Raw genomic sequence first — 13927 nt, forward strand, 5'->3', positions numbered from 1 at the left:
CTGAAATCTTAAGAGGAAAATCTAAAAATATTTTGATTTGACAATGACATCCGTCTCCCTAAATCTAGTCACAGCTTTAAAAAAAGCTTTGCTTTTAAAAGCAAAAACGACTGCCCGCTCACACTTCTTGGAGACGTCTGTGGACCTACACACTCAGAAATTAAAGTACAGAAATGTACCTATAGGGGTACAATGTCTTGTCACTGGGGTGGTACCCTCTAAGGTGCCATTCTGTACCCTAAACTGTGGGTACTGATTTGTACCCTTGTAATTTGTACCTTTTACACGTCAAACCTGTACTTTAAAGAGCAAAGTTGTACCCTTAGTATAAAGTACAAAAAAGAACCCTTAAAAGGAGTACAAAAATGTCTTTCTAAAGGTTCAGTATCTACACACAGATTTCCTATATTTTTCCTCTCAAGATTTGAAAAATTGAAGATACAAAGTCAAAAATACATGTCACATTTATTACCTTCTTAAATACATTGCTTAACTGTTACATACAAACTGTTATCAACAGAGTATGTGTCATAAGCTGCAACATCAATTTCCTGTCCAGGTTTTAGCAACGTCCATTCACTATCAACTCTAACACTGTATGAATGAAAATGGTTGTCATATAACAGAGGAATGAGAATTTTTCCACAAAAGACCCACATTGTGTCAATATTAAATATGTACTTAATTTGCCAGAACAGAGGAATCTTCTCTGAATGCAGTACATCAATGACAAACATCTCTTACACAGTATTTGACACCGTTCACAATTACTTCTGACACACGCTGGAAAGCTTTCTTAGCACTATCAACTTCAGAAAAGCCACAATAGACTGTCAGTGCTTGTTGCAGTTCCAGTGGTAATGACAAAAATGGTGTAGTCACACTTTTTCCAAAAACATTTTCAAATTCACCAAGTAAACTTTTGTTAGAAAACTCCCAGCACTGTCTGAACTGATGTCTGTTGCTCAAAGTTGTAGCAATGTTCATAAAATTTCTACAATTGCGGGACAACGTTTTGAAATACTGGTGCTTACTTTCAAATCTCATACACCATAACAAACGTAGAGGGCCGAACATTTCAATCAGTCTTGCATAGTGGATTAAATAATGACACTTTGGTGTAATTACATCCCCAAATACACTTTTCAGTTTTGTGAGAAACTCATGGACAAGCATCTTCAACAATAAAATATTCTCTTTTCGCACTTTTTTAGCCATTACAATCTCTGTTATTCCACGACATAGAAGAAAAACACGCCAATATTTACAATTAGGTGGCACACGGTCTGCCATCAGAAATGGCAGCAATCTGAACAGGCACCACTTTTGAGATGCTGATCCAACAATACCAACACTCTGAAGTCTCTCTGATAACTGTACTGGTTTGTTTGTTTTGTCATTCTGACCAATGGGCATTTTTTGCAATTCTTCATTGATCTCTCTAATTGTAATATGCTTCTCAGTGTGGGCTTTACAAATCACTAGTTTCATAACTAGAGGAACTACACCTTCCAACAGATCATGCATTACATCAGGTGGTAAAGCTTGCGTAACACTGAAATAACTCAGTCTGTCAAAAGGACATGAACTATTTACACCATATATTGTTTTATCATCCGGAAATTCTTGGATTCGTGCAAGATGATACTGGTGAACCTCTGATGTTCTTAAAACAAAGCTTTCTTCCTCAAAGGATTGTTTCATATCTTCATAAGAAGCCATGCAATACCGACAAATTCTACCAGTGTTAAATGACATAGAAAAACCACCAATCATGTGAGCTGATAAATTATCACAAGATAAAGTTGCAAGAGCAGCATGAATAGTGTGTTCAGTTTTATCAATGGTAAAAGTAAAGCCATTAGTGGAAAGTTTTTCCAAATCATCAAGCAAAGGTTTAAGGATAACATGCCAACCACACCGCTTAACGAAAGAATAGCGTACCAATAACGCTAGATGAATGTGTCTCTGCTGAGAAGTGTACCTTTTGTCCAAATTGCCTACAGTGTAATAAAATGCACCAAGTTTGTGTTTGGATCGTTTAGATCCTAGGGGATTAAGTACTTCAAATTCATCCTCATAAAAATGGAGTCGCAGTGCATTTGGGTTATCCTTGAAGAATTGATGATGTCTGAAGATTTCTCCATCAGAGTAATCTGTTAGAAATTCATCAGTTTCCGAATTGCCACTTGAAAAAATGTGACCCACAGAGTCTCTTAATTTGCAATGAACAGGCTCTGTCATGTTGAGCTTTGATTTGCAATGTTCTTTGACCAAATAAGGAGATCAAATAGCTGTTGAAGCCTTCTCAAAAAATTCATTTGAATGCAGGACATTTTTAAGCTCTGGACACAAAGACGCGTCAAGACCCATTTTCTCTAAATGATATGCTATAAAAGCATCGTAGTTCTCCTTGGAAAAACACATCAGAAAATTTACGTCTTCCACAATTTCTTCCTGAACAGAGACTGGTAAAGAATTTTTCTCTCTGCACTTAAGAATGAACTTGAAAAGAAATTTATCAAAAATTCATCCCAGGATGGAGGAGTTTCAATATTTTCAGTTATGTCATTTGCAAATTCATTTGGGTGTGGACTGCCTACCTCCTGCTCATTTTCATCTAAGTCTTTATGGGGACACAACACCTGTTCTCTGTGTTTCCTATACACATGTCGTCTGAAAGATTCATATTTTTTGAAGGAAGAACAGCAGTCACTGAGTCCACAAGTTATATCAAAATTGGCATCATGGGAATGAATAAGTCCTATGTGCTGAATAAGCTTTGTCAAACTAAAGGTTCTTCTGCCACATTTGGAGCACTGATATGGCTGAGGCATGGTGGTCAATACAGAAGATTTATTTGTCTGGTGACTGTGATTGGCAGAGGCCGGTCCTCACCCTCATCTATTTTCACAATGTACTTTTGGAGAAAAATCAGGGTGTTCTTCAGATGTTTTGGGTAAGCAAGGTTGAAGACAAAATACAAGCAGAAAGAAGAGATGATTCCTTCAAAAATACACGAGCTTCTGCACACTTCACTGCCATCCAACTTCACAATGTTTGGAGCGCTTCTGGAGAACACTGGTTTCCAGTCTTCATGAAGTAGCTGAACAGTTGGATAGGGGGTTTTAGGATGAACCTTTGAAGTCAAAAGAGAAGGTAGAGGAAAGCAATAGCTTAGTCTCTTAACAAAAGATACATTTGTTTTCCTTTTATATAGACTAAATATTTTAATACACACACCTCTCCAAGTATGACAAAGAGATCCAGTTTCTCCTTGAAGACGTATGGCAGGAATAAAAGTGCAGCCCTTGTGTCAAGATCTGCCAAAAAAACAAAAAAACAAAAACAAAAAAAAACACAAGATCACCCATGCATTTTATCTGGCATTTCCAGTTACCTATAAAAATTATATAAAATGGAAGCCTTGAAGTTAAAAAAAAAAAAAAAAAAAAAAAAAAAAAAAAAAAAAAAAAAAAAAAAAGCAAATACCTGGTAGGTCATCAGTGAGAGCCTCCTCTCTTGCATCAAGGTAGAGCTGGTAGAGTGGGGTTTTCCCTCGTGTAAGGTCAATCACCTTTGCTGCAACACATGAGAGCCCTTCACGAAATCGCTGGCTTACATTACCCGTTGTTGGTTGGATCCACCCGAGTTCGTTGCACAGCTACAAGTAAAAAATTCATTTTCAGTACAAAATAACAGTGTATGAAAATGAAATAATCTAAAGTTGATATTAATTATGTATGGTGCTGCATAATCATTTTTTTATAGAATTTAACAACAATACTGTAAGAAGTTACATGAACATACAAAAAAAGGAAAGAGGGACAGATGAAGAAAGCAAGGTCAAGGGCAAATAAAATTTACTACTATAAACATGTTAAATGTGACAGCTATTTCCAAGTTCAATTCAGCTTTCTGACTTACACCAGTAGGCATCCCTAAGAAGGGGTACTTCTTCAACACATCCTCCACAGGCATACCATCTGCAATTTCTTTTTGCCGCCAAGCAAACGTTTGCTGCATACGGTTATGAACCACCGTGGTATCTGGTTGCATCTTCTGATGTTGGCACTGCAAGACCTTTAAGTGGGCGTCTATGGATAATAAATCCTCTCCTTGGACGCATGGTCCCTTGAAAGAAAGCAAGAGTGAGAAGAGAAAGTCAAAACAGATTAGAAACCCAACATAAGACTAAATATACAATTAGAGCTGACACGATCTGTGCATCACAAAGAACTCGTATCGGTTAAAGTTAACCGATACCATGAACCAATATTTAAAATATGGAAACTCTGAAATAATTTCACATAAAATCTTAATTGTTAACTTGAAATTTTAGTTTTGGAGTCATATTTAAAATGTTTTTTTTTTTTTTTTTTTTTAATCTAGTTCACCCTCTTTTAGCGCCTTCCAATTAATAATTTTTTGTGATGTAGAAGTATTAGCACTGGTACTTTGTATTAGCAAGTGCTCTAATCCAAGTATTGGTATTGTTTCGGTTTGAAAAAAGGGGTACAGTTGCATCCCTAATCCTTAGTTTTAGATGTAATAACAGATGCAAGAACATTTTATAGCTCAAGATGTCCCTCACACCAACCTGACAAACATTTCTCTGACTTGTTCGTTGACATTTATTAGGCTGCCCTCTCCTCGTAGAACCAAACTTCTCCTTACAACGCCTCACTGCCGACTAGTGGTGCCCGCTCTGATTTGAATTTACGTCTCAAAGACATATGCCATGTGTGCTTGTTGAACAGAAACATAAGTTACTGTAAAAACAATCTACACAAAATACACCCAACAAAGAATCAGTAAACATACTTCATACAAACCTACTGAGAGGCTACAGATTGTCTTACTAACAAAACAAGATCGAAAAAAGCTTCACTTTTACTTTGTAATCTTGAAGGAACCTTATGCAAATTTTAAATTTAACTTACATAACCATTTCCCTCACGATCCTTGAGGAAAGGATACTTCATTACCAGCGTCTTCACAGCTTGCACATATTCAGAATTTGTGGGATACCTGTAATATCAGAAGAAACAGAGCAACTGCTGACAAACAAACTTTATCAAGTGTCAGTTATTGTTTCTTAGTAATGTAGCGTTTATTTTCAATATGACAGATTCAGCTTTTTCTAAAGCAACAAGCTAACATTACCCTGATTAACTTACATAGTATACTGTGCCACAGCTTCATATAGAACTCTGATTATTGTGTGTCTGTCCCTTGGATTTTTATGGCACAGTTCTTTGTTGTCCAGTTTTAGTTGCAGATTTTTGGGAAATCTTGGAATTTCAAAAGAGGCTGGCAGTCTCAAAGTATTTTCATTGCTGTGAAAACAGTTAAGTGTTTGTTTTTATTGCATGAATTGAAGTATAAAACACTACAGTAACAATACATATGGTAGAAACAATGATCATATTAACTAAATCCTAAAAGTGCATAACGGCCAACATGTATGCTTCAGACATACTAACTTCATTATAAATAAGAAAATACCTTATTGAAGTTGACGAAGTAGATGGTTGCCAGTCTTCTGGAGAGACAGTCTGTAGAGTCAGCGTCACTGAAGATTCCTTCATCCTTGACACAAATTGGTTGAATTTAACCTGCTTTTTGAAGGATCCTTGGAAAAGGTATGCAACCATAGTCTCAGTAAGACCGCAGTCAACTGTGTCACCATCAACCTCATTGTCTGCAAGATGAATGGTAGTACAAACTCTAAATTCCATGTAAGGATATTTATCACCACATTTTTACATGGGTAAAAACCGTATATCACACACATTAAAACCTTTTGTACAACTTCTTTCAGTTCAAAGAAATATTCATTAAAAAAAATCAGTAAATTAAATAAAACAAACCAAATTTTTAGAGTGAATCCTCTCGATATGCAAAGTTTTCATTTTTAAATTTAGATGTTTGTTTGGGACTACTGGACACAGGAGAGCAGAGTCTGAGCATGCTTTTGTGCCCTTTCAAGTTTGGAAGAAAAAAAAGACTAGAATACTGTAATTTGTTAATATTCACTACTAAGGTGACTCCTTTCTCCAGATTTCCGACAGTTTCTGCCGTCTGTTCTTTCAGACCGATTACTTATAGCGATAACACCCGCAGGACCGTATTACAAGCTCAGATTACATGCTGAAAAAGTTCCCACATTGCTTAAAACGCGACTATCAAACCCCAGCCGCGACACCCTTGTTATATTTTAAACAAGTGCGGCGTCAAGATATTTCCTTTAAACGTTATATTCAGCCGCCCATGTGTGTTGACGGCCTTGGAATGGATGTAAAAACGTGATTTTATTAAACCATTAATACACTAACGGTAAACTGCATTCAGCTACCAGGGAATCAAATTTCGCGCCGTTCCGCTGCGCAGGGGTTACCGAACCCATAGACTGTGGCCGAACCACATATATAAGTTCAAACTTATACAAATAATAGTATTTGTACACATTTTTCATTTTTCAGAACTGTGACCTCAACTTTACACATGAAACGTTTGTAAAAACGTTTGTAAAAAGACATAATTTGAGCTAAGAGAGTGCCGAAACTAGCTAAATTGCTAATATACGTTAAGCTAGGCTAAACCAATAATTAGTAATTACGCTACATTTTTCTTTAAATAAAACTTACCTCTGAAACGCTGAGCTTCAGCTTCGGTGACATCTAAGCCCCACTCTTGTATTTTTGTTAAGAGTTCCTCGGTTGAAAGTGAACAGAGCACAACAGGACTTGCAAGTTCGTAATCCATCTCCGTCCGTTGATAAAACAAAATGGCACCTGCTGCATTTACAGAAAGTTCTAGAATCCACCAGCTATTCGTTGAGTTTCTTCTTCTACTTTTTGTTTGATGTTGTGAGGATGGGCTCAACTCGCACTCCGAGTTCAATAAGGGTGCTTTTTTGCAATTCATCCAAATAGTTATACTTTAAAAAAAAACACTCTCTTAAAAAAATGTTTAAATGCATTTTTACTTTTTTTCTTTCAAATAAATTCATTGTTCTTAAAGCAGCTTAAAAATAAGGGGGGTTCAGGGAATACAAAAACAACAACAGCAATGAAAATAATAAAAAATAAAATAAAAACACTAAAATATATGCTTAAATCAATACAGTTGCAAATAAATTACTGTCAAAAAGAATTTAAAAAAAAAACCTCTAATCAAAAAGAGCTTAATCAACCTGTACTTTATCTTTTGAAAGAATGGGTACAAATAAGTACTTTTCACAATTAAGGAACATGTATGTACCTTTCAGACGCTAAAAAAGGTACAGATAGTTACCCCGAAGTCCAATATTTGTCCTTAGACTGTATTAATGTCATTTTTGTACCTTGGGGCACAGTAATGTACCCCTTCCGTACCCTTATTTCTGACTGTGTACTGAAAGAACACCACAAAGCACAATCTAAGTGGATTCTGCAGAGGGTTTTTTTTTTTAATGTAAAACTTTCCCAAAGTCAGAGGAAGTGATTTATGTTTTCATGATGTGAACCCAATGCAGATTCCTGTGCCAAGAGGGGAAAAAAAGCTTTTTGGCTCGTGAACCATGGGATTGCTTTGCAAAACCTGCAAGAACTACTTACACACAGGCCTCAAATGGTGCGGATATGGTGCCATTGTCATTTGCAAACTGCAAATGAACTTCCAAATTCTGCAGTCCAGTGGTGCAGGTAGTAGTAGTGTGTTCAGACTACCAATAAAACAGCAACTAACTACATTTTTCTATATGAAAGCCAGAAATATGAGGCTGCAAATTCACAGTAAACACGTGCAGGTGTGGAAAATAAAGGTTGAGCTGGCCTCAACTTTTTTCATTCCTATAGTGAAGTGAAGCATCAACCACTCTCTGGCCACTTGATTAATTACACTAGTATCCCTTAATTCTTCATGGCATAAATTCAGCAAGGTGACTGAAACATTCCTCAGAGATTTTGGTTCATGATGACATCACAACATCACACAGTTGCTGCAGATCTGTCGGCTTCGTATCCATCATGAGAATCTCCTGTTCCCATGCATCCCATAAGTGAACATGGAGAGAGGTCTGGTGACTGTGGAGGCCATTCAACTACAGTGAACTGTTTGTCTTACTCAAGAAACCAGTTCTGGTTTGAGCTGAGCTTTGTGACACGGTCATATAGGGACGGATATGGTTAGCAACAATACTCAGATATGCTGCGATGTTTATACAGTCCTGATCAAAAGTTTAAGGCCATTTGAAAAATGGCAAAAAATCATATTTTGCTTGGTTGGATCTTAACAAGGTTCCAAGGTTCCAAGTAGAGCTTGCAACAAGAAGAAATAGGAGTGAGACAAAACATGCAAAAATTGAGCATGCAGTTTATTGAAAGCAACGCTTAAACTGAAACAGGCTGTTTTACAGCTGATCAAGGACCACATGCCTTTAAAAGGCTAAATCTGTGCAAAAATGTGTATTCATTGTCATTTTCGGTCAGATAGTCACACTGTCATAACGTTTTGATGGCCAAGGCAAAAAAACATTCCCTTTTTAAATGTGGTCAGGTTGTTGAACTGCACAGCAGGGTCTCTCGCAGCGCACCATCACTGCTGAGGTGAGACACAGTAAGGCAGTCATTTGGAATTTCGTAACCGATCCAGAGGGTTACGGAAAAAGTCAGGTGGAAGACCCTCAATAATTTCCCCAGCACTGAGCCGGAGGATCCAATTGGCTGTCTGTCAAGACACTGGACGATCCTGGACCCAAATTAAGGCTGTTACTGGTGCCGACTGCAGCCCCATAACCATCAGACGCCATCTGAGACTGAAGGGCTTCAAAAACAAAAAACGTCTTCAAACTTTTGAAGAAACAAGGCTCATTTGGTTTTAAGTGTCCGAAAGCGTGCCAAGAAAATATCCCTCACACGTTACACAAACACCAGCAGCCTGAAAACTGTTGATAAAAGGCAGAATGGATCCACACTTTCATGTTGTTTACTGAAAACCTGAATGTTGAACCAGAAATTTGAACTCATCTGACCAGGCAACATTTTTCCAGCCTTCTGTTGTCCAGGTTTGGTGTGAATTGTAGCCTCAGTTTCATGTTCTTAGCTGACAGAAGTGGAACCCTGTGTGGTCTCCTGCTGTCGTAGCCCATCTGTTATGTGCTCCAAGATGCTCTTCTGCACCCCTTGGTTATAAGAAGTTGTTATTTGAGTTACTGTTGCCTTCAGCTCCAAGCAGTCTGTCCATTCTCCTCTGACCTCTGGCATCAATGAGGCATTTTCACCCAGAAAACTGCTGCTCACTGGATAGTTTCTCTTTTTTTGGACAATTCTCTGTAAACCATAGAAATGGTTGTGTGGGAAAATCCCAGCGGATCAGCAGTTTCAGAAATACTTAAACCAGCATGTCTGGCTCCAACAACCATGCCTCATTCAAAGTCACCTTTTTTCCCCGTTCTGATGCTCAATTTGAACTTCAGTAAAAATTACAAAAATGCCGTAAGACAGTTTTTTATACTCAGTGTCCTGTCATTACTCCAAAGTAAAAACATTTTGCTACCTTTAACTCTGTGAGCTCTGAGTCATCATCAGTGTTGACCCCAACCCTACCTCCAGTCTTTTGATCTACTGATTGACAGCCTTGATAGCTTTAGCAGAACAATAAATAACAAACACACACACTGATGATGATGACTTAGACCTCTCGGGGTTAAAGGTAACAAAGTCTATCATTTAGCACCTTAAAGCCTCCACGCTAACTAGTGGTTGTCTCCAGGTACATAATTTACCAATCAGATCTGAGAATCATCTTTCTAGCCAAGTGTCCACAGCATATTTCCCCAAACATAATCTATTCCTTTAAGATATCCAGATAAGCTCTCATCATGTGGGCTGTTTTACTGCAAACTGCTCAATTATTCACTGTCCACTGAGCAGCCCCGGGATTAGTCTGCAGATGACTCATTTAGCAGTTTACAGAAAAGAGTTGACCGAATTCACAAAGAGGCTTTTCCCAACATATATGATTTCTATTGTAGGGAGTTTCCCTTTAAAGAAGCACAACACAGTGTGAGGATATTTAATCAAACAAACATCTGACATGTTCACCGGTTTGCACACACTGAACAAAGCTTTTGCAAGGTTGGCAAGTTACAACAGCAGCACTTACACTGTACAATAAGTGCACACACACTCACACACGCTAATCTAATTTCTTTCTTCTTGTATACCACACTTCCTTTCCCTCTTTCTGTCTTTCCCAAAGCAGAGCAAAACAATAGCCCTCCTGTGTGCCTGCGTCTCTGTCAGCTACGCTGACCGGAGGGCCTGCTGTGACATCCTGTTTTGGGTTCATAGGACAAGGTTTAAACATATGGTCATGTTTTGGGTTTGGCTTTTTTTTTTTTCTCAGTCTGCCTGGAAATAAACAGACAACAGCTGGAAAAGGACTATTTGGGTCTGATTATTACAGGGTTGACAAGGTTTAGGCTGGTCTAGTGCTGAGCAAGCAGAAAGACTGAACTGGTGTACCTGTTAAAGATTTTAGTGTGCTTGCAAAAAAGGGAAAAAAATGCCCAGTAGTTTGAAAAGTGGATGATAAACCAGCAGGAATCCAGCACTCCAGGCTTTGATGCTGCTGCTGATGTGTTTTTTCACTCACTTTAATACAGACACACACTCACAGACACACACACAGTCCGAAGACCTTCCGTATCACACTTTTGCCAACCAGCACATGTGGATCAGCAATCTTTTGACCCATTTATGACTTGATAAACTGGATATTTCACTGAATGAAATCTTTTGAACTCCCCTCAAAACTATTTTTGGTAGTTTAATAAGCTGCAAATGTAGACTTTTAGCTTACCCAGGAAGCCGTTGTTGTTCCTCTGCTCAAAGGCCTCCAGTACCACTAAAGCATAACAGACTTATTTCTCAGACAGTGGATGGAAATCTGATTCCACTTTACCAGGGGTTTTAAACACTTACAAGGCTTTTAAAAAAATCTGGCACTACTCGGTGAAACAAAACACAAGTTTCTTTTCCACTAAAGCTTCTAATTCAGCTCTTTGATAACACCTTAGGTCAAACACTTCTGTGCTCGTGTGGCCTCCAACTGCGATCCATTTGTAGCTGGGATCTTTCTTCTGTGCTCTGAGAAGTAATATTGTGTGTCAGGGTTAGCATGGGTTGTGAAGTGTGTCAAATCTGGCCTAGTTCTTCTGCGCCAGCAGCTTCGGCAGACTGAGGATGTCTACGCTTGAGAGAAGCTTGGTTCATGACTCAGAGACCGAGAAAGTAACAGCACACGCACACAACCCTGGCACACAGTGGTCTGCCAGGAGAGAAGTTAACTATTTCAGCTGTTAGCAAGGCACACCTTCATCACAGATGTGCTAGAAACATCAACAAGCAAAGGTGACCTGTTTGATGCGGTAGTGGTGGTCATCTAAAACCAGAGGTGTCGGTGCAGGAAAACAGCTCTGTCCTACTTCCACACTGATTCTGGCATGTGTGTCAGAGTATAATCCTTTTAGAGTAGAAAGGGTGATAAAAAAAAAAAAATACGATGAAATATTTGCCAACAAGTCTTTTGACTAAAAAGAAGAAGAAAAAATAGACCAGGGATAGGTTACGAATTACTATATATATGAATTTTAAACCATGATTATGATTATGTATTTGTCATTGGTCATTGCTCGCATGAACAGTGGTATCACCATATGTGCACCTTCTTCAAGGCTCATTACAATATAATGCCTTTGTTTTTATGCAAAATGCCTTTTCTTTTCTGTGTCTGTAATAAACAAACAAAATATGAGGATCCACCATGAGCTTGAAGAAACTAAAAATGCCAAATTCCCACAAATTCATATTGTAAAGTCAGGGAAGACAGTTTGGTTTCTTCCCGCTGATGATTTGCAGCATAATTCAAAAGTCTTGGTTCACTTCAGTCTAGACCACTTTAGTCAAAACACTATTGCTATTTTCATCTGTAATGATTTATATATGGCAGTATTGTTCTGGGAGAACATAATTCTGCCCTCTTACCATCTGCATACATGAAAAGACTAAGACAGTGGGTGTAGAACAGAGCACTGACAACAGGTATGGCATCAATTAAGCCAGAAACAGCATAAAAAGAAGGAGCTAGGGTGGAGGTGGGTTGCAAAGCAGCTTGCAGAGGAAGGAGGATCTGTAATTAGGCAAAAGAAAATTAAAGAGTACTTTCTATATATGAAATTAGCAGATACGGGCTGGCACTGAGTGCAGCCGCTTCCAGCTGATGCACGCAGAGTGTGATGTCTAGACATGCCTTCTAAAATTTTGTTGTCAGAAAAGGAAAATTTTGTATTTTTCATCCTCTAATTGCAGTATTACATCCTAAGAAAATGGGAAGACTATAAAATAAATGATTAGATTGATATGAACTGAAAACCACAGTTTAGGCTAAAGCATGGGTTTTTTTACAAAGTCAAATAAATCACATGATTAGAATCCACAGCAGGTGAGGTTCACCAGAACTTGGCCCCACAGTTTGAGCTGACACAAGCTCAGGCTCCTGACTGACACATCTACTGACAAACTAAAATAAAATCCTTATAACAGAGTCCAAGGAATGATTGGAATGATCCAACACAGCAGCAGTCGATTCAGTTATGTAAATCTGTTCCAAGAAAACAGCAGCTGGCTTACATCTGGTAACGAAATCCACCAGGAAATTATTCAAAATATAAACACTTAGTTGTACCTGCCTGTTTTACCTCTTAGCAACTGCATAACTACCCCCAGTAAGGCTGAAATTTTAAGCTAATGCAGTCAGGAGGAGGTAGCAGACTCCACTTTGCTTTGCCCCCATCTCTGTAACAAAAACCATCCCTGAACTAAAGGTATCCCGTAGCACTACTGGGTTATAAATCAGAGGACAGACCCCTTTCATTCCCCTTTGTCAGGCATGACCTCTGCTTCCCAGGAGGTCAGGGAGATGGCCTGAGCATCGGCACTGTGGGAAACCTGACCAGGAGCCACGGACCCTCTACAAATAACCATCTTACGTCAGGAAAAGCTGCAGCAGTACAACAGCAGGACTGCTGGTGGGCCTCTGGTTCAACACCAAATGACATTTACAGAAACAGGAGACAAGAGTTTTATGTGTTTTCTTTTCAGAGAGCAGGGAGGTCAGTTGACCCTCATTGTAGAACAAGAGCAGGGATTGACCACTGCTGACAGTTTCCTAGTTCAAGTGTTATCTAGGTTAAACATTTCATCAGTGAAAGAGTCCTTTTATGTAGAATGTAAACTCAAAAAAAGATACTTTGTAGTTCTCACTCCGTGCATCAACATCTCATATCATCTTATATCTCATATCATATCAACATATCAATAATAACTCACGTCCATGAAATCATTTGTTATTATTCTTTTGTGTATAATGTCATGTAAAAATGTTAAATATGTCACATAATTGCTGTTAATTTGTAGCAAATTCCCTGATGATAAACAAAAACATGAATGTGAACATTCATCCATTATTTTTAGGCTTTTAGGCTGTATTGCTTATTGATGGTTCCTCAATAGATGACCATTATGGGGGCTATCTGCTCTTCTATACACATTTTTTCAAGTTTGTCCATAACATTTATGATGAAAATAAACTTAGATGATAAGAACCACCCCGTTTCATGCACTGGACATTTGCATCTTTTCAACATAAACAAGTGTTTACAGCTTTTTTTTTGTAGTTCAAATTCCTTGGAGACGTTTGCATGTCCCTTTGAGAACAAATCGTTTCAAAACCAAGAAGTAAACAGATTTATAATAAAACTATGAAAGTAAATCAGAGCTACAACGTTACCCACATGACATCTTTGACCAGATGTTGATGCTGGTGAACAGGGCGGCAAAGATGTGCACTAATCAAAGCCGTTTTAATTTTGTACACAAAC

The 13927-nt window shown here is 38.2% G+C and overlaps 1 protein-coding gene across 3 annotated transcripts; it reads right to left on the reverse strand.

Annotated features, from left to right (window-relative positions):
- Window positions 1-130: 130 nt before the first annotated feature.
- Window positions 131-6930, reverse strand: LOC146378089 (sterile alpha motif domain-containing protein 3-like). Of its 3 annotated transcripts, none has more exons than XM_084944037.1 (8): window positions 6651-6808; window positions 5509-5635; window positions 5181-5339; window positions 4944-5031; window positions 3928-4134; window positions 3493-3664; window positions 3244-3323; window positions 131-3139 (listed from the first exon to the last, which is right to left on the reverse strand). In XM_084944037.1, exons 1-8 carry the CDS (start codon window positions 6766-6768, stop codon window positions 2843-2845), a joined length of 1248 nt encoding a protein of 415 aa, XP_084800163.1. In that variant the 5' UTR covers window positions 6769-6808; the 3' UTR covers window positions 131-2842. The 3 variants fall into 3 exon arrangements, with proteins under 3 accessions (XP_084800163.1, XP_084800164.1, XP_084800162.1); XM_084944036.1 differs by having other exon boundaries at window positions 135-3139; window positions 5509-5704; window positions 6651-6930; XM_084944038.1 differs by lacking the exons at window positions 4944-5031; window positions 5181-5339; window positions 5509-5635; window positions 6651-6808 and adding an exon at window positions 4601-4932.
- Between the last annotated feature and the right edge of the window lie 6997 nt (window positions 6931-13927).

The sequence above is a fragment of the Perissodus microlepis genome, chromosome 11 (assembly GCF_051167445.1).
Source record: "Perissodus microlepis isolate ML-2025 ecotype Zambia chromosome 11, ASM5116744v1, whole genome shotgun sequence".
Classification (NCBI taxonomy): Eukaryota; Metazoa; Chordata; class Actinopteri; order Cichliformes; family Cichlidae; genus Perissodus; species Perissodus microlepis.